This window comes from Acytostelium subglobosum (genome assembly GCF_000787575.1).
Source record: "Acytostelium subglobosum LB1 DNA, scaffold: scaffold6, whole genome shotgun sequence".
In the NCBI taxonomy this organism is placed as follows: Eukaryota; Evosea; class Eumycetozoa; order Acytosteliales; family Acytosteliaceae; genus Acytostelium; species Acytostelium subglobosum.
Genome location: NW_012236532.1, coordinates 513368 through 536335, shown reverse-complemented (window position 1 = coordinate 536335; position 22968 = coordinate 513368). Strand labels below are relative to the sequence as shown.

The 22968-nt window shown below is 43.4% G+C and overlaps 11 protein-coding genes across 11 annotated transcripts; 7 read left to right on the top strand and 4 right to left on the bottom strand.

Moving 5' to 3' along the window:
- Positions 1–1479: 1479 nt before the first annotated feature.
- Positions 1480–4259, top strand: SAMD00019534_035480 (hypothetical protein; the record flags this gene model as incomplete). Its single annotated transcript, XM_012904440.1, has 7 exons — positions 1480–2406; positions 2483–2761; positions 2844–3194; positions 3309–3389; positions 3474–3770; positions 3852–3979; positions 4055–4259. Coding segments are annotated over 7 exons (2268 nt in total), but the record flags the coding sequence as incomplete, so codon positions are not given.
- A 799-nt stretch (positions 4260–5058) lies between these two features.
- Positions 5059–5638, top strand: SAMD00019534_035470 (hypothetical protein; the record flags this gene model as incomplete). The annotated part of the gene is made up of 2 exons (XM_012904439.1): positions 5059–5445; positions 5519–5638. The coding sequence occupies 2 exons, from the start codon at positions 5059–5061 to the stop codon at positions 5636–5638; spliced, it is 507 nt and encodes a 168-aa protein (XP_012759893.1).
- Positions 5639–6035: 397 nt separating this feature from the next.
- On the bottom strand, positions 6036–6712 carry SAMD00019534_035460 (hypothetical protein; the record flags this gene model as incomplete). Its single annotated transcript, XM_012904438.1, has 2 exons — positions 6036–6611; positions 6689–6712. The coding sequence occupies 2 exons, from the start codon at positions 6710–6712 to the stop codon at positions 6036–6038; spliced, it is 600 nt and encodes a 199-aa protein (XP_012759892.1).
- Positions 6713–7984: 1272 nt separating this feature from the next.
- Positions 7985–8780, top strand: SAMD00019534_035450 (hypothetical protein; the record flags this gene model as incomplete). The annotated part of the gene is made up of 2 exons (XM_012904437.1): positions 7985–8005; positions 8472–8780. Coding segments are annotated over 2 exons (330 nt in total), but the record flags the coding sequence as incomplete, so codon positions are not given.
- A 188-nt stretch (positions 8781–8968) lies between these two features.
- On the bottom strand, positions 8969–9647 carry SAMD00019534_035440 (hypothetical protein; the record flags this gene model as incomplete). Its single annotated transcript, XM_012904436.1, has 3 exons — positions 8969–9211; positions 9296–9555; positions 9644–9647. Coding segments are annotated over 3 exons (507 nt in total), but the record flags the coding sequence as incomplete, so codon positions are not given.
- Positions 9648–11182: 1535 nt separating this feature from the next.
- Positions 11183–13402, top strand: SAMD00019534_035430 (hypothetical protein; the record flags this gene model as incomplete). The annotated part of the gene is made up of 4 exons (XM_012904435.1): positions 11183–12158; positions 12229–12338; positions 12409–12721; positions 12795–13402. Coding segments are annotated over 4 exons (2007 nt in total), but the record flags the coding sequence as incomplete, so codon positions are not given.
- A 492-nt stretch (positions 13403–13894) lies between these two features.
- Positions 13895–14665, bottom strand: SAMD00019534_035420 (hypothetical protein; the record flags this gene model as incomplete). The annotated part of the gene is made up of 2 exons (XM_012904434.1): positions 13895–14233; positions 14321–14665. Coding segments are annotated over 2 exons (684 nt in total), but the record flags the coding sequence as incomplete, so codon positions are not given.
- Positions 14666–15131: 466 nt separating this feature from the next.
- Positions 15132–16274, top strand: SAMD00019534_035410 (hypothetical protein; the record flags this gene model as incomplete). The annotated part of the gene is made up of 4 exons (XM_012904433.1): positions 15132–15220; positions 15277–15324; positions 15387–15573; positions 15651–16274. The coding sequence occupies 4 exons, from the start codon at positions 15132–15134 to the stop codon at positions 16272–16274; spliced, it is 948 nt and encodes a 315-aa protein (XP_012759887.1).
- Positions 16275–16567: 293 nt separating this feature from the next.
- Positions 16568–18430, top strand: SAMD00019534_035400 (hypothetical protein; the record flags this gene model as incomplete). The annotated part of the gene is made up of 2 exons (XM_012904432.1): positions 16568–17510; positions 17574–18430. The coding sequence occupies 2 exons, from the start codon at positions 16568–16570 to the stop codon at positions 18428–18430; spliced, it is 1800 nt and encodes a 599-aa protein (XP_012759886.1).
- A 732-nt stretch (positions 18431–19162) lies between these two features.
- SAMD00019534_035390 (hypothetical protein) lies at positions 19163–20503 on the top strand (the record flags this gene model as incomplete). Its single annotated transcript, XM_012904431.1, has 1 exon — positions 19163–20503. A coding segment is annotated over one exon (1341 nt), but the record flags the coding sequence as incomplete, so codon positions are not given.
- Positions 20504–20888: 385 nt separating this feature from the next.
- On the bottom strand, positions 20889–22424 carry SAMD00019534_035380 (hypothetical protein; the record flags this gene model as incomplete). Its single annotated transcript, XM_012904430.1, has 4 exons — positions 20889–21563; positions 21646–21884; positions 21956–22296; positions 22396–22424. 4 exons carry the CDS (start codon positions 22422–22424, stop codon positions 20889–20891), a joined length of 1284 nt encoding a protein of 427 aa, XP_012759884.1.
- Between the last annotated feature and the right edge of the window lie 544 nt (positions 22425–22968).

Here is a 22968-nt window from a genome sequence, read left to right as displayed (position 1 = left end):
GTGTCTGTGATTGATTATAATTGAGTTAATAACGAGCACTCATTAGTGCAATGCTTGAACAACACAAGACATTGAACTGAACGAGATGAAACGCTCAGCTCATGCTCTGCCATCATTAGACAATGATGATGATGATGTTGAAGATGTTGTTGGAGATGAGTGAGCTGAGCTGAGACCTGAACAAACAGTCACCCTACCAACAACACACCACATACTGCCACTGCCACAACCACAACCACCTACTTAGGTAGTTCAACACACACACACACACACACACTAAAGTGGTGGTCCATCTTGACGGTATGTATGTTGTTATGATGTGGTAGGGTATGTGTTACTGATGGCAAAGGTCATTGGTCCATTGGGGTTTACCACATTGGGACCTTCAAACACTCACACTCACACTCACAAGATTGAACAAACAAATAAACAAATAATAATCGAAACATGTTCGACAAATTGGGCGATGATCATAGAATAGAGATACCCTTAATCGACAAAGACCCCGACATTGGGGTTAATAAACCATGAATGGAACAATGGTGATGTGGTTGTCAAATACAATGAATGGAGAATGGAGGGTACCCTCTGTTTCCGAAGTCACTCGAGTGATAATGTACGTGGTAATGAGTCAACAATTGATTGGTTCAAATAATAATCGTTTGTAATTTAAGGATTGTCGGTTGAATGAATATTCCATTGACTATTATCTGTAATATTCAAAATAACAATCACATTGTTTGAATTGGTTGTATGGTAGTATTACTTACCAGAGTGAGTATAATTAATAATGAAAGAAAGACAGAATAATAATAATGAATGAATGAATGAATGAATTAAGATGTTTATCTACTCTGGGCACTCGATGGATAATGGTGACATTAATGCGCCACTTATTTAACCATACTTAATCTGATTGACAGTGAGATTGGATTTAAATGAGTGACACCTTGTCAGTTCAATGTGTGTGTGTTAGGTTAAGTAAGTAAGTAAGGGTGGTGAGTTCGAACGGGAATAAGTAAGTAGATGAATGATGTTCCATCACCCTCTCTAAATGAATGATGTGAATGAATGAACATCTACATTCCACAATCTTGAGTGGGTGGATGGTCACCATGGAGGCCGATCAATAGATCATGGCTTCTCTTATTCTCCTCCTTTCGATTACATATGATTGAAAGAATAAAAAAACAATAAGTATATCTTACCAAATTACCATTCCTATCTAATCTTGCCCTGCCAAGTCATCAATGATATCAACTTTAATCTTAACTTTTTGGAAGTAGTGGAGTGGGGGATGTGGTGAATCCGACCCCTTCATTTATCTTTTATTTGTTTGTTTAGTTGTAATGTAATAGTAATATATATATATATAGTTATATTAATAAATATAGAATATATATAGTATAGTGTATATAGCCTGTGTATAAGAAGAAGAAGAAGAAGAAGAAGAAGAAGAAGAAGAAGAAGAAGAGGAAGATGGACACTGAAACAGATTACTCAATACAATGTCCAATGTGCTCAAGATCTATTCATGCAACGATGTTTCAAGATCATTATAATCATTGTTTGGAGGAGAGTGATCATCAGCAGGCATTGAAGTTTCAAGAGGAGGAAGGTCAACATCATAACAATGTGATAGATGTTGATCAGCCAATGATTGACGTCGATGCATCGGACTATGATGATGAGGGCGACTATAATGTAGACCATGATCACTATAACATCGACAAATATAATGACCATCCAATGACACCAACAACATCGACCACTACTACCTCTACCGCCACACCTACACCTCTACCTCCAACAACCACAACAACAACGACAACAACTACAACATCAACACCAAGTACACCAAAGACACCAAAGACACCAATGACATCAACAACTTCAACAACATCAACGAGCAATAACAACAACAACAATAATAATAACTCATTTGTTGGATTGCTCAACTCATATCTCTTTGGCAATGTGATTGGAAATGCACACAATGTAGACACCTCAGACGAAGATGACTATGAAGATGATCATCACCATAACAACAACCTCAATAACAACAATAACAACAATGATAATGGAGACAGAGATAATATTGGATACACAGATGTATATGTTTCAGATGATGGATCAAGTAGACCAACAAGCTTTGTACTGATGAGCAATGGAGAGTTGGACGATGAATATAAATCACTGATGTTGGCAAAGCAACTGCAAGAGGACGAGAGGAAAGAGAAGTTGGCCCAAGAGGAAGAGGAGAACAAGCGACTGGTACTGGAGATGCTCGAACAAGAGCGACTCTCTCATGAACAAGAGATGCATGACAAGCAGCCTGACTTTGTTCTCAACTGCATCTGCTGTAACAACATCCAGGCGGAGCATGAGAATGTTGTATTTCTCGATGTAAGTTAACGTGGAATGAGCCAGTTGATTGAGTTAGTGAGCTCAGCCAACTAACCATCATCATACCATTATTAAGGCATGTGGTCATGTATATTGTAGGCCGTGTCTGAAGCTACACGTCATGTGCTGGGTGGACAAGAAGGAGGTGTCAAGGATTACATGCCAGAAGTGTAGTCTCACATTGTCACATGGAGACATCACAGAGGTACTGGACGAGCAAGAGTACTCACGCTATCACTCTGCCTCACTCGAGGAGGTCGTCACCATGAACCAGAACTACAGCAAGTGTCCATCATGTAGTCTCCTCTTTGAGAAGATCAATGACCGCAGTCTGCAAGGCACAAACAAGGAGTTTGTAGGTATCCCTTGATACATTGAGCACCACGATGCTTCAAGTGCACTCCCTCGCTCACTCACTTTCTCAATCAATCACTCAGGATGAGAATGGAAAGGAATTGACTAAGGAAGCGATCGAACATAAGAATAAGTGCAGGCTTAGGTGTCCTGCATGCTCGATTGTGTTCTGCGCAGACTGTAGGCTGACACCTTATCACCTGGGCTTCACTTGCGATCAGTACAAGACGTACTCAACGTCCAAGCATTGTCGCTTCTGTCAAAACACCATCAGCGGATCAAACAACAGTGTGATCTGCTCTCTGTACGAATGCACGCTCAAGTTCCAAAAGTCGTGCAAGAAGACACTTCCATGCGGGCATCATTGCAATGGTATCGACAATGAATCCAACTGTCTTCCATGTCTGGTAGAGGAATGTCAGAAATCGCATCAGGTATGGATCACGCACGCTTGTCCACCTGGTGATAGAACAAACATGTTTGGAATAGTTCCAATCAATGACTAACACTCATTCAATCAATCCAATCAATCAATCGTCAACAATTAGATATCAACTGACTTTTGTAATATATGTTGGATTGAAGACTTGGCCGCTGCACCATGTATAAAGCTTGAATGTGGGCACATTGTAAGTCAATCTTGTGTGCCACTTTGACACGTCAACACGCTAACCATCACGATCAATCAATCAATCAATCAATCAATCATTTAGTTCCACTATGAGTGCTGCCAGAAGAAGCTGGTAAACAAGTGGAACTCGTCTAGGATATCATTTGGATTCATGAAGTGTGCTCTTTGTCAGGAGCTTACAAAGCATGTCGCTCTGAAGGCTGAGCTGGATCCACTCCTGGATCTGTACAACACGATCAAAACTAAGGGACTACAACGACTGACCCAGTTTGGACCAGAGAAGGACGTCGATCTGAAAGATCCCAAATGTCGATGGTACAAGAAAGAGGAACAATATGTCATGGACAGATTCTCATACTTCCCATGCTATAAGTGCAAGGTAAGTCAGTGGATGCACATTCAATCAACATCATCATTAGTTTCCTAATGCCTTGTCCCTGTGGACACCACACAAACTTAGAAACCATACTTTGGAGGAGAGAAAGCATGTGGAGAGAATAACGTAGACTTCAAGGCAGAGGAGCTACTCTGTGGAGGATGCAGTTGTGATGGAAAGGACAACTGTGCCAAACATGGAAAAGACTACGTGTATGTACACAATAACACAATCAAAGTATGAAGCTTACTGACTAACAATGAATCAATCAACTTGACTGACAACAGTGAGTACAAATGCAAGTTCTGTTGCAATATGTCAGTGTTCTTCTGTTGGGGAAAGACACACTTCTGCGATGACTGCCATAAGAAATCGACAGAGATGGTGAGGACGGCTGTGGACAAGCTGCCCAAGTGCTCCTGCAACTTGAAACATCCGCCCAATGGAGAGGAACACTGCTTTGGATGTTCAATCTGTCGAATGACTGCGGAATGATGACCTATAGCAAGGGCTACCATCGTCATCGTCGCTCACTCCAGGAGTGGTTGTTGTTCGCTCATTCATCCATCATTCATTTCACTCAACCATTCATTCATTCACCAGCATATGTTATTAAATGTAGAGATGTACACAACAACACTGACGTGTCTCTATCTTCATTCATTCGATCGTTCAAGAGAGATTGAATGATTTGGATCATGTGTCCATCAATCAGAGTCGCAAATTTCCAACACCACCATCAACCACACACAAAACAGTTTATGATAACGCTGCTGTGTCCAATGGTGTTGTTGGTGGATCGACCTACCATTGGTCTCACTTTAAATCGAAATTAAATATTTAATAAGATGTGATGGGTGGCCCTACTCGAACCATCACGTGTGTGGTTGGGTGGGTCTACTCTGGTGCCAGGCTGGATGGTTGGATGGATGGCTGTCAAGGGGGTAAAGGTAGACAAGAATGCCCAAAGTACTCCACAAAAGAGATATTGATCAAGTAAGTTTTGGAAGAGTCTCCTCATTAACACTCAAATCCAATTCATTCAGTCAAAGCACTACCTCGAGTTGAATGTTGTTAACATTAAATACATAACTTCCAACTTCCCAACTACTACATCCCCATCTCTTACTTACTTGTGTATATTATTTATTTATTTATTTATCTACCTTGTGTAACTTGTATAATATTTAACACATCATCATCATCAACTCTCTCACTCATTCCCCAATCAATCAATTTGTAAACAATAATAATGGCAACTAGAGGAAAAGTAGCAGCACCGCCAGGTTTGATGGCTAGAGGCCCAGGAGGTCCCCCACCCCCTCCAGGTCCACCACCTCCCCCAGCACCAGTCGCCCCACCTCCCAAGACATCCGAGAGAAACGCCTTGCTGAGCTCAATCCACAAGGGAGCAAAGTTGAAGAAGGCAAAGACCAATGATCGTTCAAGTCCAATTCTTGCGCCAGACAAGTCTGGCGGCGGTGGTGCTGCCCCAGGCGGCCCACGTCCAGGAGGTGCTCCCATGGGTATGCCAGGCGGTCCTCGTCCAGGCATGGGTGCTCCACCCCCCGGCGGTCCCCGTCCAGGTATGGGTGCCCCACCTCCAGGCGGTCCACGTCCAGGCATGGGTGCTCCACCTCCTTCAACTGGAGCTCCACCAATGGCCCTCCCAGGCATGGTAAGTTTGTCAATCATCCCATCATTCTCACTCATTCACTAACTCAATCAATCAAACATTGACACTTGAACAGAAAAAGCCAGCTGGTCCACCTCCCAAGCTCGCGGCCAAGGTTGCCGCTCCTCCACCTGGCTCTGCTCCACCACCCAAGCTCCCAGCCAAGGTTGCCGCTCCACCTCCTCCAAGAAGGTAAGCGGTGGTAGACTGTCTTATGATCCATTAGTGGACTACACTTCGCGCACCCGTTCTCTTCTCTCCTCTCCCCTCTCTCCCTCAAACACCATTATTGGTTGGTGACCAATGTTGACACTCCATCCAATAACCTTATATAATAATTATAATACTCAATCGTAGTAGCCATCTATTGTAGTCTTGAAATAGCTCAACAATAAACGTCCTCCCTCCTCCCCTGTAGACCCCAGCCCCCATTCAATCAGACGAGTTGTCGTCTCACTCACACAAGATGGCCACTGCCACACTCGCCACCACTTATGTTAAGGTAGGGTGACACTACATCATTCTGAGCCAAGTATTACTGTTTGATTGGTTGTCACTTTATTATATATTATTTACATATACTGTAAGTATGTTTAGAGTCTGGTAATTGGTCTGTTCTTAAGGTACTCGGCAAACTGAGGGATGGCCGCCACTCTCTTGTGGAAGGCTAACAATGTTGGGAATGGAAGGACGGCTGCCACTAGGTTGCTGTGCTGTTGGTGGAAGAAGTCGATCAAGTTAAAGATGCTAATATCAGCCCAGGTCAACTTGTTGCCAACAAAGTGCTCGCCACCCTTCTTGATCAGAACGGCCTCCAACTTGCTAAAGAACTTTGGTGCAGTCTCCTCCTTGAACTTGAGGTTGGCGGCATCATCCTTGGCGGCAAAGTATGGAGCATAGAAGTCACCTGGTACCAAGGCAAACTGTAGGACCTCAGCACGCTCAGTTGGTGAGCTACCAGCTAGTTGGAACTTCTCGGCCAGATAGCTCTCAATGGCAATTGATTGAGCCAACTGTGTCTCGCCATCCTCCAAGAATGGAACTTGACCGAATGGTGTCTTTGCACGTACATCCTCAGCCAAAGGGAATCCTGATCTGTTGTCATTGAACTTGGCACCAGAATAGACGAACAACAGTCTAGAGGTCTCAGCACGGGCACGGGCATCAAACTATTGTATTGTGATGTGTTAGAGGTGTGAGTTAGACATGGTGTCCAGCAGCAACTCAATGATGTTGCTCCACTTACATAGTAAAGAGTTGGAGTAGACATTATATTGATTGATTGATTAGTTTTTGGAAGGAAATCCTAGTATATACTTTGATTGATTGATTGTTTGATTAATTGATTGTTTGATTGATTGTTTGATTGTTTGATGACTTGATGAATGATACTGTCAAGGATATAAATACTTGGTGCCCCTTCCATTCTAGATTAAGGGCTGGTTGATCATCGATGTTAGTCAGATCTTCGGGGAAGGTCATATGTTACCTTCCAACAGACGAATGGAATTGGAACAAACAAAGTTGTTTGATTGATCAGTCCATCAAATCCATAACTTGACATTTTGACAAAACTGTGACCGTTCTGGAACGGTCTTTTGCCTGGTGGAGCCTTGGTAGTTCATTCCAAGCTCGTCTCTATCTGCGATCAATGAAGATCTTTCAACTTATTGATCAAACACATCAACGAGCGAGTGACAAGTCAACGAACAAAGTGGAAGGAGAATGTTGATTGTTTTGGAATAGACATTGTTATCTTTATTTTATTATTATTACAAATTGGAGTGGTCATAGTCGTTGGCATGCACAATGTGTGATCTATACTATACAATTGGAAGGATGGATGTTTGTTAGAATGAGTTGAATAAATAGGTAATGCAAGGGATAGAGATAGAGAAAGAGATAGATATAGAGTTGATTGATTGTTCAGAAAATAACCACGTTTTTATCACCAATATTGTGTCTGATCAGGTCTGTGTTTTTCATCATTCCAATCAAAGAGAGAGGATAGAGAGAGTGGAGTTTGGTAGAGATACATACACATTAAGTGAGTTGGGTAATGAACAACAACACACTGAAACTGATTTGACATAGCTGTCGTTCGTGCGCAACCCAGCTTCGAAACACCAAACAAAGTAAAAAACTGAAACCAAACAATTACAAATCATTTACAAACTTGTGTAGTCAATCATTCAACCATTCAATCAAAGAATAACTTCAAAGTAGACGCAATAAATACAATATCTACACCTAATAATCCGAATATAGTAATACCACTCCAAACGATCATTGACCAATCTATCAATAAAATTGGAAATTAAAGCCCGGGCATTTCATAATTTTGATAAAGTATCGTTCGTGTTTAATTGTTTTCTTTTTGATTTTTTTGAATTATTTTATTTTCACTCACATGTTTCACACATCAATCCTGTCTAGCTCGCGGGTCTGTGCCTTGACATGAGAGCACGCATCGCTGAGCCATTCGTTCATTCACAGAGATAATTGTTTTGCGCCGTAGAAACATATTATACGAGTTTCAAAGATGGTGTCCACAAAGAAGCAGGTTAGTTGACTATACCCATAACCATACATACATCCCACTTAGGAATAGCTTGTTAAGACGTTCATGAAACGAATCAATCAGATTAGTCTCTAGTTGTCTTTAAGATGATTAGTTTTAAAGCGACCTACTTAAACAGTGATGATTGAATCACAACACAACGTTCGACATTCCACAATATGTGTTAGTCAACTTGTAGTGATCTATCTCATTGTGTATGTTGTAGGTCCAGCTTTACTAAGTCGGAGAGATAAACGCTGTGTCACAAGTGTCTCGCACACTTTGACACAAGAGCATCTGATGCAAGCTATTCAGAGGTATCACATGTACGACTTACACATTGACGACTTTGGCGATTGATTGATCGAGAGATAGGCCAGCACAACATACCAAACCAACATATACATAACATTGATATCTAACATCTGCTTCTACCTTATCTTGCACTTTAACTGCAACAATTATACAGAAGAAGTCCCAGGAGAACATCTCCTCCAAGTTGGCCTTGGTCATGAAGTCTGGCAAGTCCCAGCTCGGCTACAAGTCCACCCTCAAGACCTTGAGATCCGGCAAGTCCAAGCTGATCCTCATCTCCAACAACTGCCCACCCCTCCGTCGTTCTGAGATTGAGTACTACGCCATGTTGAGCAAGACCAACGTCCATCTCTACAACGGTAACAACATCGACCTCGGAACCGGTTGCGGTAAGAAGTTCAGAGTCTCAGTCATGAGCATTACCCACGAGGGAGACTCCGATATCCTCACCTCCTTCGCCAAGTAAACTCTGTTGCTTTTGATCCTCTCACGACAGGCGCAGTCGTTCAATAAACGAAGCAATTATTGAATCAAATATATAACATATACTTTGTCATTCCTTCCTTCCTGATGATAACCAATGTCTTTGTTGAGTTTGATCAATGTTGACAGTCCTGGCTGCAACACCATGAGGTCCTTTCTCTTTTACTGATTGGCCACAGTTGTGCCAGTACTGGTGGCGGCAACTGGACTTACAAGCTTGCGAACTGATAGGTCATAGACAACCTCCTCAAGCTTCTTAACATCGTACTTCATCGAGTCGAACCTCTTTCGGAGTATGTCATTCTTTAGATTGAGTACACGGAATCCAGCATACAGATCATTGACAAACTTTGATATAACCATTGGTGTCTCATAGTCCTGTCTGATCACACAGTTAACGCAGTATCTTGACTGTCAATTGATTGATTGGCGGCGTGTTAGGGACGTACTGTACAATGTTGGACGCGGTCTATCCATCAAACTCCAACGTCTTACCATCTCATTAGTCATGTCACATAGGCCAAGTAGATAATCCTCAAGCTCAATGGTGATGGTGTTCTCGCCTTGTTTACGCTGTAGACCAATGTGTGATTGAATGACTTCGATGGATAACAACTTGCCAGACTCTAACCAGTAGGAGAATGCCAAAGAAAAGACAACCTGCGACAGATGTCTACGCCAATGCTCTCTGTACTTGTAATAGTTGAATGGACTGATCAGCTTCTTTAACTCCTCAAATGGTGCCTTCATTCCACCTGCCAGCTCCACCAACTGGGCATGTAGTTGAGCCGACTGTTTGATATCTGTAATGTTGTCGTTGTTGTTGTTGTTTAGTTGGCATGCCTAACTATGACAATGGATTGCAGTGTGATTGATAGTTACGTTGTGTATGTGCAGCCTGTAGGTGTAGACTCATCTTGCGATCTACCATATCGATGACAGTAGTATGGTTCTTTATACTTTGTCTAAGTTGATGCTCATCCTCCAACTGTGTCATAAAGCCAGTGAACAATCCTTGCAAGTCTGTCTTATCAGTAACCATTGACTCCATTGTATAAGTATATATTTGTATGTTTATCACTAATCAATCAATTAATCAATCAAACATCCAATCACATCATTCATTCACACTTGCAAGTTCACCAAAGTCCAAACAACAATCTTGGACAATAACAATTGGAAGTCAAGTTTCTCGACATGATTGGTAGCTTTGTACATTCATTCAGATAATTACTATTGTTGTGTATTTATATACAGATAAATATTAGGAGGTGACATCATTGCCTTATCGAGTCTAACTGATTGGTTAGGTAGAGTGGTGATATAGATACACGTGGGTTATAAACAATATGTCGATTGGCGTAGAGTCATTCGTGTCAACAACACACTCATGTTGTCACACACTTGCTACTACTACTAAGTCATTGTGACACCTCGTATACTTACTTAATCCATATTGAACCATTGATTCCCTCCCACCAATCACCCTTGTATGTTGTCAATGACAACACCATCCTGATCAGGACCTCTAACCTCCTTTTCCGGTTGCACTCTCAATCAACTAACTCTATATAATACTTGATGTCATTCATTCATTAATTTACTCAATCAATCAATCAATCAATTAATAATCATCATAGTTATAATAGAGACAGATAGATAATAATGTCACCAAAGTATTTAATATTGTTAACAGTTGTACTACTTAGTGTAGTCACTTGTTTGAATGCTTGGCCATGTAATACTTATTATAACATTGACTTTGAGAGTAATGTACCGGATAAAGGATTGGTAAAAGGCGCTATTTACGGAAGGGGCTGTCTATCAGACTATGACAGCACGGTTGTCTATTCAATCTTCCCTCCTGTAACCTCTGATCGCGTTCCAGATGACTTTATGAATACCTTCCGATATGGACCCACCACTGTCAAAGATTCCGAAGGTGGCGAGCGATCACTCGGAGCATCCTTCAAAGTTGAATGGAGCAACAAACCTTTCTTGTACAACTTCACCTACATCAAGTCCTGCTACACCAAATTTACAAAGTAATGGATGAGTCGGTTTAGACTTCAATGCCATAACATCAAATCTTGGACAGCATTCTGATTGAATTTCATCAGGTGTTGTCCCAAAATGGAAATGAAAGCCGAAGAATATCAATTCAATCTCATCGTCGTGAATGTTAAACTAAAGTTGGCCCAGAACAGAGTCAGTTCCCAATAAACTTGTTATAATGTTATAGAAATAGAACATAACTAAAGAGTGAACTCGTTATGTGAATCAATCAATCAATCTCATCGTCACATTACTCCTTCAAAGCCTCAGCGACTAACAAATCGTCGTCTTCAAACAGTCGCATACTCATACTCCTCAATCAACAGAAGTATGAATAACAATAACAATAACAATAACAACAATAACATGGACAACATAAAGTATCATGTACTCAATGCTCATGATGATGAGGATGATGTCAACATGGAGAATCAAACTTCTACAGGTGGTGCTCCAGGTGCAACTTCATTCGAACAATCAGAGATCACAAAGAAGTTGGCTTCGGAGAATAGATATGATTGGAAGCTGTTCAAGAGGTTATGCCATGTGGTCAAGATCCTATACTCCTCCCCTCTCATCCCCTCGGGAATGGTGGCCGTTCTGCTGGGCTTGGCTATCGCACAGACCTACGTATCGCACTTCACCGGCACGTTGTTGTCTGGTGTCTACTCAGACCTGTCAAGTGGCAACACTCATGCCTTCACTCGCACCATGATCTTTGGATTCCTCATCCTGTCGGCAGGCGCTATCCTCGACGCCACCATCAAGTTTGTTGTCAATGCCATGTCTTGGCTGTGGCGCAAGACCCTGTGTCTGGCACTGCAACGCAAGTACTTTGACAACAACCTCTTCTACCGCATCATGGCCTTTGACACAACAGTCGATAACCCTGATCAGAGGATTACCTCGGACATTGATCAGTTCACGACCCTGCTGGCCAACGTTGTGTCACAGATGATCACTGGCCCCTTGGTGATCGCCTACTACACCTACCTGACCTGGCGCGACATGGGCTGGTACGCACCAGCCGTCGTCTACGTCTTCTTCTTCCTCGGCTACGTTGCCAACAAGTTCATCATGTCACCGCTGGTCTCTTTATCCTTCCTACAAGATAAGCTTGAGGGTGACTTCCGTTATCTCCATCTAAGAGTTCGCTCCTTTGCAGAGTCCATCGCCCTCCAGAACCTTGCTCGTGATCCACTCGTCTCCGAGTCGATTGTTGAGGAAGAGCAGGCACGCCGTCAATTCGATGTACTACTTAACAACAAGAAGAAGGTTATCCTTTGCCAATACGGCCTAACCAGTATGTATATCGTGACTGCTGTATGATATCGCCAGCGCACTACCAATCACTAACCTCCTCCTCATTCCAGCATCATCCGACCTCTTCACTTACCTTAGTCCATTGGTCAACTACATTGTCATTGCCATCCCCTTATACATGGGCACCGAGAAGTTCATTCCCATCTCTGATGTACCAATTGTAAGTCTTTTTAAATGATTGATTGATTGAATGAGTGATTGACATGTCCATCCATCATCCACCCTCGCAGTACTCCTATAACTGCATCATGTTGGCAAGTGGATTCAGCCAGTATATCAACGTGTCCACAAGCATTTCAGACTTGTCAAGTTATATCCAGCGTATCTCTACAATGCTCGAGGTTTGTGATCAGATCCAGGCAAAGAAGTACGAGGTGCCAGTGCCACAGGACAACGCTCAAGAGAACACAATCTCTGTTGCCATCAACGATGATGGTGGACGTGATAATGCATGCGGTGAGATGAAGATCGACGACTCTGCATCACAGATACAGCTCAACAGCGTGTCCTACTTCACTCCAAAGGGTGATTCACTATTTAAGAGTATGTTTGGATCGATTGATCGATTGATCGATTGCCACTCACTTACTAATCACTCGCGCGTCCAATCTACTAGACATCTCACTTATGGTCGAGTCTGGCGTCAACCTACTAATTATGGGACCAAGTGGATGTGGCAAGAGCTCGCTAGTTAGGATTATCAATGGTTTGTGGCCATTCTTCTACGGCCAGATCATCAAGCCAGCCAATGACAGCATCTTCTTCCTCTCACAGCAGCCATACCTAATCTATGGTAGTCTGGAGGAGCAGATCATCTATCCCTACACGACTGCCACCAAGCGTATTTCGCGTCCAGCCCTCCGCGAGTTGTTCAACAAGGTGGACATTGGATACCTGATTGACCGCGAGGACGAGATCTTGCGTCGCGGCGACCTGAACGACCTGACACACAACTGGCTGAGCTCACTCTCCCCAGGCGAGCAGCAACTAATCTCCTTCATGCGTCTGATCTACCACCGTCCACGCTTTGCATTGATGGACGAGTCGACCAGCTCCATCCCGCACGCGATCGAAAAGCGTGTCTATGACATATGTCGCGAGAATGGCATAACAACCATCAGTGTAGGACATCGATCATCACTCATCCCCTACCACCAACGTCTGTTGACCTTTACAAAGAACAGATCATGGACCCTGCAGGCCATCGATCCACAACAACAACAATAGACTATATCTATTAGATCCTTGCATCCATGATTCCTCGTCATACCTGTTTATTCCAATTGATTGATTGATTGATTGATGCGCGCAACTCACTGGGCTCCCCAAGGCCCAAGATGCTGCGCTGCCTTGGGAGGGGAGGTCGCGTCCACATGTATACTTTGCGTGCACATCACCAGCTTGTCGTCCTGGTTGTTGTTGTTGTTATTGTTGGTTGGTCCCTCTCTGTCTTGCTCAATCGCGTTGCCAATTCTCTCTCTCTCTCTCAAGTATGATTGTGTATCTACAAGTTGCCCTCTTGCAACTGAACCTGGATATCGGAAAGCTTCCTCTTGACGATTTGAATGGCGGCCATGACGATCTCCTCGGGCCTGAGCGAGCCATTGGTCTCGACGTTGAAGATGAATCGGTTGGTGACCTGCTCGACGGACACCAGATCGGGCTTGCTAATCGAGTCCGAGTACTTCTTGCACTCGTTACAGAACATGCAGCTCATCAGCTTCTCGACAGAGACCTGCTGGTGATGGTTGGGATGTATTGATACACGTTCACTGGGCACGACTTGACAAAGTCCTCCTTCTGCTTCTCAGACAGCTCGTCCATGCGGTTCTGATTGATCAGGATCCTTGGCTGATACTGATAGGTGGCCACACATGCGGGCGACCACTTTGCATGCTCCTTGCCCACGCCCTTCTTTGCAATCGCTCTCAGTCTGACCTCCTGTCCTGCGCGTAGCTTAACAATAGGTATAGCGTCACCCGGACGTCCATCATTACTATCAGTTGTGATTGGAACTACATTATCATTCTGTGATATCAAGTGATTGCTTGTGACCTAGTATGTTTGATTGATTGATTGAATGAGTGAGTGAGTGGGATAGCTCCAGTACTGATTATGATTGAATGACCTAGTGATACATACATCAAGTATATTATCATTACATCTAACATTCAAACGGAACTCTACACTACATTGATCGCAACGCTCTGGACAATCGCAGTCTCTTGTATACTTGAAGCTGTCGACCTTGTGACTGGTCAGTGGTATAAGGCCTAGACGATGAGCAATGAACTCATCGACCAGCACAGAGTTGTTGGCTTCGAATTCGACCAGATCGATGGCCATCGTTGGCACCTCTGCAATCATCACACGTCTAAGTGCATTGGCAACACTAATATCAGTGTTTGATAGAACAAACGACATATTATCGTTATTAATCTCCAATATCTCCAATTGTGGATGTCTATATAATGTATGTGACATTGTTTGTTTGTTCGTTATATATATATATTGTATGTATCTGTATTTATGTGTGTTCAGAACAGTTACATTAATGTTCACAGACGATGATCTGCACTTGAGGTCATCACTTTGGGCTTCGAATGAAGGGAGGGGGTCTCGCAAAACGACCAAGAATGAGGCCAAAGAGTATCTCATTGTCATTATTCATTCATTCAATCAATCATACATCAATACATACATATATATAAACTAGTTATGATGATGAATAATATAGTTAGATATAGTTTGCAAAGGAGTTGGTACAATGGTACAACAAGCTTGTTGGCAAGGTCTACGACACAAACCTTGAGACAACTTCAGTTCTCAACAACATCGAAGCCACAACAACAGAAGGAACAGAAGTTACAACAGGTGGTCAATCATGATGATGAGGATGATCATGATCATTCACAATGTGGACATTCACATCTTAATGGACATGGTCACTCACATGGTCATTCACATGTTCAAAGACCCACAGCAGCAGCCGCAGCAGCATCAACAGTTGTTGCTGATACTATACATCATCAGGCCTCACCTGTGAGTGCCACGGCCGATGGAGCAATCCCTTCATCTTCCAAATCAATATCACTCAGTGACTTGACAACACCTGAGGACTACAACTATGTGTTCCAACGTTTAAAGTAAATTGATTACTCTGGGCAACACATTGACGCCAACTAACGCATCTCCCCAACTCAAACAGGAAATGTGATCGCGAGAACTATGTCTGTTCAATGTTGCTCTCTAGCGTGGATGCAAGACGTGCAGCATTTGCCATCCGTGCATTCAACATTGAGACCGTCGTCCTGCACTCTGAGGTCAAGTCTGACACCCGTCTAGCCAAGTACAAGTTGTTGTTCTGGAAGGATGCCATCAACAACATATACAATGTATGGATGGATGATCGATCATTGACGCGACGCTCACGCTCATACTCACTTACACTCACTCATGCACTCAATAACAGGGCAAGGTGTTTGATCAACCATTGGTAAGAGTACTGGCACAACAGATCAAGGAGAGAGGATTGTCAAAGACATGGTTCATTAGACTGCTGAACAGACGTGAGAAGGATATGAACTCGGTACAGATGAAGAATATGGAGGAGCTGGAACAATATGCAGAGGAGATTCATTCATCGATGTTGTTGCTCACACTCGAGGCGATGGGCGTCAAGAGCAGCCAGGCCGAGCACGCTGCCAGTCATCTTGGCCGCGCAATGGGCATCATCACACTGATCAGAGGCACGCCATTCCACATCCGTACACGCAAGCTATACATCCCAGCGACACTCACCACCAAGCATGGTATTGTGCCCGAGCTGTTGTATCAGGGCGACCCTGAGCAGGTGGCCAAGGTCAAGGAGGCGATCTATGAGATGGCATCCGCTGCCAAGTCACATCTGGACGTTGCCCGCACCATCAAGGTGGAGGCGCCAGCGCACGAGGCGTTGCTCTGTGCCGAGATTGCCGACGACTTTTTGGAGCGTCTGAGGAAGCTCGACTTCAACGTCTTCAATCCAGCACTTGGCGACAGGAGTACATTCCTACATCTCAAGCTGTACAAGAATAAGTTCTTCAAGACCTTCTAAAGGGTATGAGTGAGCGAGTGTCTGTCTCTCCGTGTCTGTGCATGCATATGTCCACTGGATCGACATTGGGCATGGCAATAAACACAACAACATCCAACACATAGTACTTTGATTGATTGATTGATGCCGTTTTCCAGGGAACTTCCAGGTTTGATCACGTGCTTGGCTCTTCAAGATTCATAGAATGTTTTATTACAAACGATTAATCGATCACTCAATCACTCAATCAATCACTCAATCACTCTTCCTCATTCATTCATTCAATCAATCCATCGAAGTAATAATAAGGATAGATGATGGACCTGTTACCACAGCGACTTGTTAGAGTGATAGTTGATCAACTGGATACACCTGATATAGTATGTCTATCACTTACAAGCAAGTATTGGTATGACAATAGATATGGATATACAAGATCATTGAACAACTATGCTTTAATCAATGGTGACAATCAAGCTCGAACACCATTGGCTCCACTTCCAGCATTCAAAGAGATACTTTACAAGAGGCCAGATATTGCCAATGAATGGGTGTTTGGCAAGAACTTCAATCAATATCCTCTTCAGCATCATTGTCCACCATTCCATGACTCCTTGACCATGTTGACGTTTGGCATGGCTTTCAACTGTGAGATCATTCCTGATTCATTGCCACAATCATTGTCCACCATCATATTTGGCGATCATTTCAATCAACCTCTCAAGGAGGGAAGCCTCCCTCGTGCCCTGACCACTCTCGAGTTTGGGTCGATATTCAATCGACGCGTCAAGGAGGGTCACTTACCTCAATCACTCACCAAGCTTTCATTTGGTAGATGTTTTAGACAACACCTTGGGCCGCGAGTCCTCCCACCCAATCTCCTTGAGTTGGAGTACTATGACTCCTACAGGGAGAGGAACGGTGTGACGAGGGGCAAGATTAGTGAATGGCAATCGATTGTCTCACCTGGCATGCTTCCACCATCACTCCGTACTCTGAAGTTGGGTGACTCGCTAACCAGACCTTTGCAGCCAAGAACATTGCCGCCCAATCTTGTTAACTTAAAGCTTGGTAACGCATACAATCATCATATCGGACCGGGTCTACTACCACCATGCCTCGAAACACTGGAGCTTGGTATCGCATTCAATCAATCATTGGACAATCTTCCTACAACACTCAAGCTTCTGATCTTTGGCACAAACTATAAGATGCCGTTGTTGCCAGGCCAGTTACCACAATCACTTACCGACCTGCGTATGCCGTTCAGTTACAGGCAACCAATCACCCGTGAGCTACTACCTACATCTCTCACTTCAGTGGCACTTGGAGGCATCTCACAACCGGTGGACCCAGACACATTCCCGCCATCAGTCACCGAGTTGCTCAATATGTCGTGCAATCACCAACTTGTGCCAGGCACTTTCCCACCACGGCTCAGGAAGGTGACATTTGGTGCGTTCTTCAACCGTCCGTTCGCACCAAACGTGTTGCCAGACACTTTGAGAGAGTTAACCGCATATTATCAGTTCAATTTATCATTCGAGCCTGGCTCATTACCGAGTGGTCTGACTCGATTGACATTGGGGAACACCTACAATCAGATAATACCAGCAGGAATATTGCCCGAATCGTTGACAGAGCTACACCTAGGTGTGGTATACAATCAGCCATTGCAAATGGGCGCACTGCCTCAATCATTGCGCATTATGAGCTTTGGGAGAGCATTCAACCATGGATGGCAGGCAGGATTGTTGCCATCTTCGCTCACCGATTTGAAGCTGGGCGAGTACTTTAATCAAGACATCACATTGGGCATGTTGCCAGAGTCGTTGACCAGACTGTGCATCAATCAAAGTTACTGCGCCAAACTTGATGCGCCCCACTTGACAAGTCTGGACTACATGTGCCGTGTCAAGTATGACCTTAAGGACATAGCCAGCTACTCTGTGCATCTCTATCCAAGAATATCCAACTATAACCTGTTGGTTGACAACATTATCCATCGATTACATGTCCGTATTCTAGACCTGAGCCTACCAAGTATAATGGTCATCGACTCTATGTTCCATGGTTACTTTGTTCAAGGTAGTTCATGTATGAATGATCGTGGTGGGAACAATCCATTCAGCAAGAGATCGTTGGAAGAGTTAAAGACATATCTGTCGTCCACTTGAGATGTGGTATGGACATTGCTTATGCATGGAAATAAACAAATTCCAACAACAAATAGTACTATTTCTTTGATCGAATTGATTGATTGGTTATTTCCAATTCCGTTTTCCTCGAGGAACTTCCAGGAATGATCACGTGAACTAGTTCCATGGATCTTCAAGTTTCTTTTTAAGTTTTATTCCGCAATAGTCCAATCTTTTCTCATTTATTCAATCAATCATTCAATCAAAGTAATAATAAGATTGATGATGGACTTGTTACCACAGAGACTTGTTAGAGTGATAGTTGATCAACTGGATACATCAGATATAGTATGTCTATCACTTACAAGCAAGCACTGGTATGACAATAGATATGATTACACAAGACCATTGAATAACTATGCGTTAATCAATGGTGACACTGAAGATCAATATTCTCTTGCTCCACTTCCAGCATTCAAAGAGATACTTTACAAACGGCCAGACATTGCCAACGAATGGGTGTTCGGCAAGCGCTTCAATCCATACACTCTATACCATCATTGTCCACCATTCCATGACTCCTTGACCATGTTGACGTTTGGAATGTCTTTCAACAGTGAGAACTTTGGTTCATTGCCACAATCATTGTCCACCATCATCTTTGGTCAATATTTCAATCAACCTCTCTGGTGGGGCTGCCTGCCTCGCGCCCTGACAACTCTGGAGTTTGGGTCGGCATTCAATCAACGAGTAAAGGAAGGACACTTACCTCAATCACTCACCAAGATTTCATTTGGAAAATGCTTTAGACAACACCTTGGGCCGCGAGTCCTCCCACCCAATCTCCTCGAGTTGGAATACTATGACTCCTACTGTGAGAGGAGGTACAAGATTAGTGAAAGGCAATCGATTGTCTCACCTGGCATGCTTCCACCATCACTCCGTACTCTGAAGTTGGGTGACTCGCTAACCAGACCTTTGCAGCCAAGAACATTGCCGCCCAATCTTGTTAACTTAAAGCTTGGTAACGCATACAATCATCATATCGGACCGGGTCTACTACCGTCATTCCTGGAAACACTTGAGCTTGGTGAAGAATTCAACCAATCATTGGACAATCTTCCGGCTACACTCAAGATTCTGATCTTTGGCGAATACTTTCAGAAGCCTTTGTTGCCAGGCCAGTTACCACAATCGATTACCAACCTTCGCATGCCAGACAGATATTTTCATTCACTTACCCGCGAGCTGCTCCCTACATCTCTTACTTCAGTGGTAAACCTTAGATACTCACACCCAGTTGGCCCAGACACATTCCCACCATCGGTCACCGAGCTCGGTATGTCGTGCAATCACCAACCTGTACCATGCACATTCCCGCCAAGGCTGAGGAAGGTGACTCTTGGTGCATGCTTCAAAGGTCGATTTGAACCAAATGTGTTGCCAGACACTTTGAAAGAGTTAACCGCATATTATCAGTTCAATTTATCATTCGAGCCTGGCTCATTACCGAGTGGTCTGACTCGATTGACATTGGGGAACACCTACAATCAGATAATACCAGCAGGAATATTGCCCGAATCTCTCACTGAGCTACACCTAGGTGAAAAGTATAACCAGCCATTGCAAATGGACGCGCTGCCCCGATCATTGCGGATTATGAGCTTAGGCAGTGAATTCAACCATGCATGGCAGGCAGGATTGTTGCCATCTTCGCTCACCGATTTGAAGCTGGGATTGAACTTCAACCAAGACATCACATTGGGCATGTTGCCAGAGTCGTTGACCAGACTGTGTATCAATCAAAGCTATTGTACCAAACTTGATGCGCCCCACTTGACAAGTCTGGACTACATGTGCCGTGTCAAGTATAACCTTAAGGACATACAAAACTACTCCGTGCATCTCTATCCAAGAATATCCAACTATAACCTGTTGGTTTACACTGGAGTGTGCGTACATGTCCGTATTCTTTACCTGAGCCTACCAAGTATATTGGTCATCGACTCTATGTTCCATGGTTACTTTGTTCAAGGTAATTCTTGTATGCGAGGTGGAAACAATCCATTCAGCAAGAAATCGTTGGAAGAGTTAAAGACATATCTGTCGTCCACTTGACATGGTATGGACTTTGATTGGACATGGAAATAAACACAACAACATCCATTTGATTGAATTATCTGTTTGTCTTCACATTTTAGTTCATTGCTTGCGTATTTACAAATGTTCATTGGTGACAAGGGACGGTCCACGCCTCCAATGCATAACGATGAGGCGCGGAATGAACCATGGCATAGCATTTTGATTGATTGATTGGTTTGGATTGGAATGGGTATGTTGTTTGGTTGAATATGATTGAATGATTGTCTCTCTCTTTGGTAAGGTGGAGTTGGATTGGTGGTAGGTGAATGAGGCCTCAGCTGACGTGGGGGATGAACGTTCGAACGTTCAAACGCGTATGAATAAATATGACATCGCTCGCGCGCAGCTCTCTCTCTCAGACAGTGTACAGCGACTTGTCAATGACGGGTGGGATGGGCTTGATCTCTGTGCCCAACTCCTGCTCAATCTTGTGCAGGGAGAATCGATCCTCGTAGGTGATGAGATTGATGGCCAAACCCAAATGGCCGAAACGACCCGAGCGACCAATGCGATGGAGGTACGTCTCAGAGTGCTTGGGGAAGTCAAAGTTGATGACGACGTTGACGTCTTGGATGTCAATGCCTCGCGTGAACAGATCGGACGACACCAGGTTGCGGCAGTGTCCGTTCCTAAAGTCGTGGAAGACGCGGTTGCGGTGTGCCTGGATCATCTTGGCGTGGATGTAGAAGCACGAGTAGCCGAGCTCAGTGATCTTCTTGGCCAGCAGCTCGACACGATTGACAGAGTTACAAAAGATGATCGACTGGTTGATTTGCAGCTTGGAGAACAGCGTGTTGAGACAATGGATCTTCTGGCGCTCCTCGACGAATGCATAGTACTGTGTCACTCCCTTGAGTGTCAGCTCATCCATCAAGTTGATCTCGTACGACTTTGACAAGTAAGCCTCTCTGAATGCCTTGACCGTCACAGGGAATGTCGCAGAGAACAACAGAATCTGTCTTTGCGCTGGAAGGAAACTGATAAGTTGTTCAATCAATGGTTGGAACTCTGGTGACAGTAGTTTGTCAGCCTATAATTGATTGATTGATCGGAATGAGAGTGAGTGATTGAGTGGTCTGGACGGGGTCATCTGATGTTGATCATTAACATACCTCATCCATGATCATGGTATGAGTGTTTGAGAGATTGGCGACGTTCTTTTGTGCTAGGTCAAGTATTCTACCTGGTGTGGCAATGAGGATGTGGACTGTCTCGTACAGTCTCATAATGTCGTCCTTTAGACTGGTGCCACCTGTTGTTGCCATCACCTTGACGTTCAAGTACTTGCCCAACTCCTTGCACACCTGTGATGTCTGTAGTGCCAACTCTCTAGTTGGTACCAAGATCAGAACTGCGCGCAAGATGAGTCATGAAGTGTCAGTGATCGATGTATGTTTGATTGTGATTGATTGACCATCATACCTTGAATGTAGTTCTTGGTTGGATCAGTCCTCTCTAGTGATGGGATGAGGAATGAGGCAGTCTTGCCTGTGCCATTCTTGGCTCTGGCCATGATGTCCTTGCCGGCGAGGGCAATTGGGATGGCCTTCTCTTGGATGGGTGAGGGACGCACGTAGCCCTTCTCATAGATACCTCTAAGTAGTTCACGCTTCAAATGTAGATCATCGAATTCATTACCCTCTGTTGCCGTTACATCCTCTGTCTGCTTCCTCTCATCCTTCTTTGGTAGCTTCAACGTATCCTTCCAATTGTTATCATCTACAACTGTTATAACAGTGTCTCCGCTGCTACCTATACCACCACTATATCATTCATTCAAAGTTGTTGGGTTAGTCAATTGTTTGTTTGTTTGTTTGTTTGTTTGTTTGTTTGTTTGTTTCCTGATGTTGTTGTCTACATACGTTGTAGCAGTGGATGAAGTTGAAGTCATCTTTAGTTGTTTGTTCGATTGATTGTATGATGTCCTGTAATATGAATAAATGTTTTGGTATAACTACACTGTTGATCCTACTTCTTCCTCCTCCTCACAACAAATAATTGTACAATATTTACAACCTATATGTATCTATCTACTATCTAACTATCTCAATAATAACTTGTTTAGCTCTCTCTCTATCTATCACACTAACTAACGCGAGGTGAGTTAAAGTGTGTTGCGTTGTCATGTGAGCGTTCAACGTTTTGAATGAATGAATGAACCCTCAAGTTTAGTGAATGTTGTTCAAAAACCCCCCAACAATCCAAAAGAGGATTCAATTTAGATTTGTTACAATGATTGAATTATTATTATCTGTATTAATAGTTTGATTTTTTATATCCCATTATTATTATTATTATTGTTTAAAGATCTTATTATTTGTTCATATTGTTTAATTTTGGTTTAGAAACCAAAAGGGACTCTTTAAAAATAAAAACTTGTCCCTTGGAGGCTTGGTCCAATCCCAATAATTCGTCAATCTTGTCAGATTCTTTAC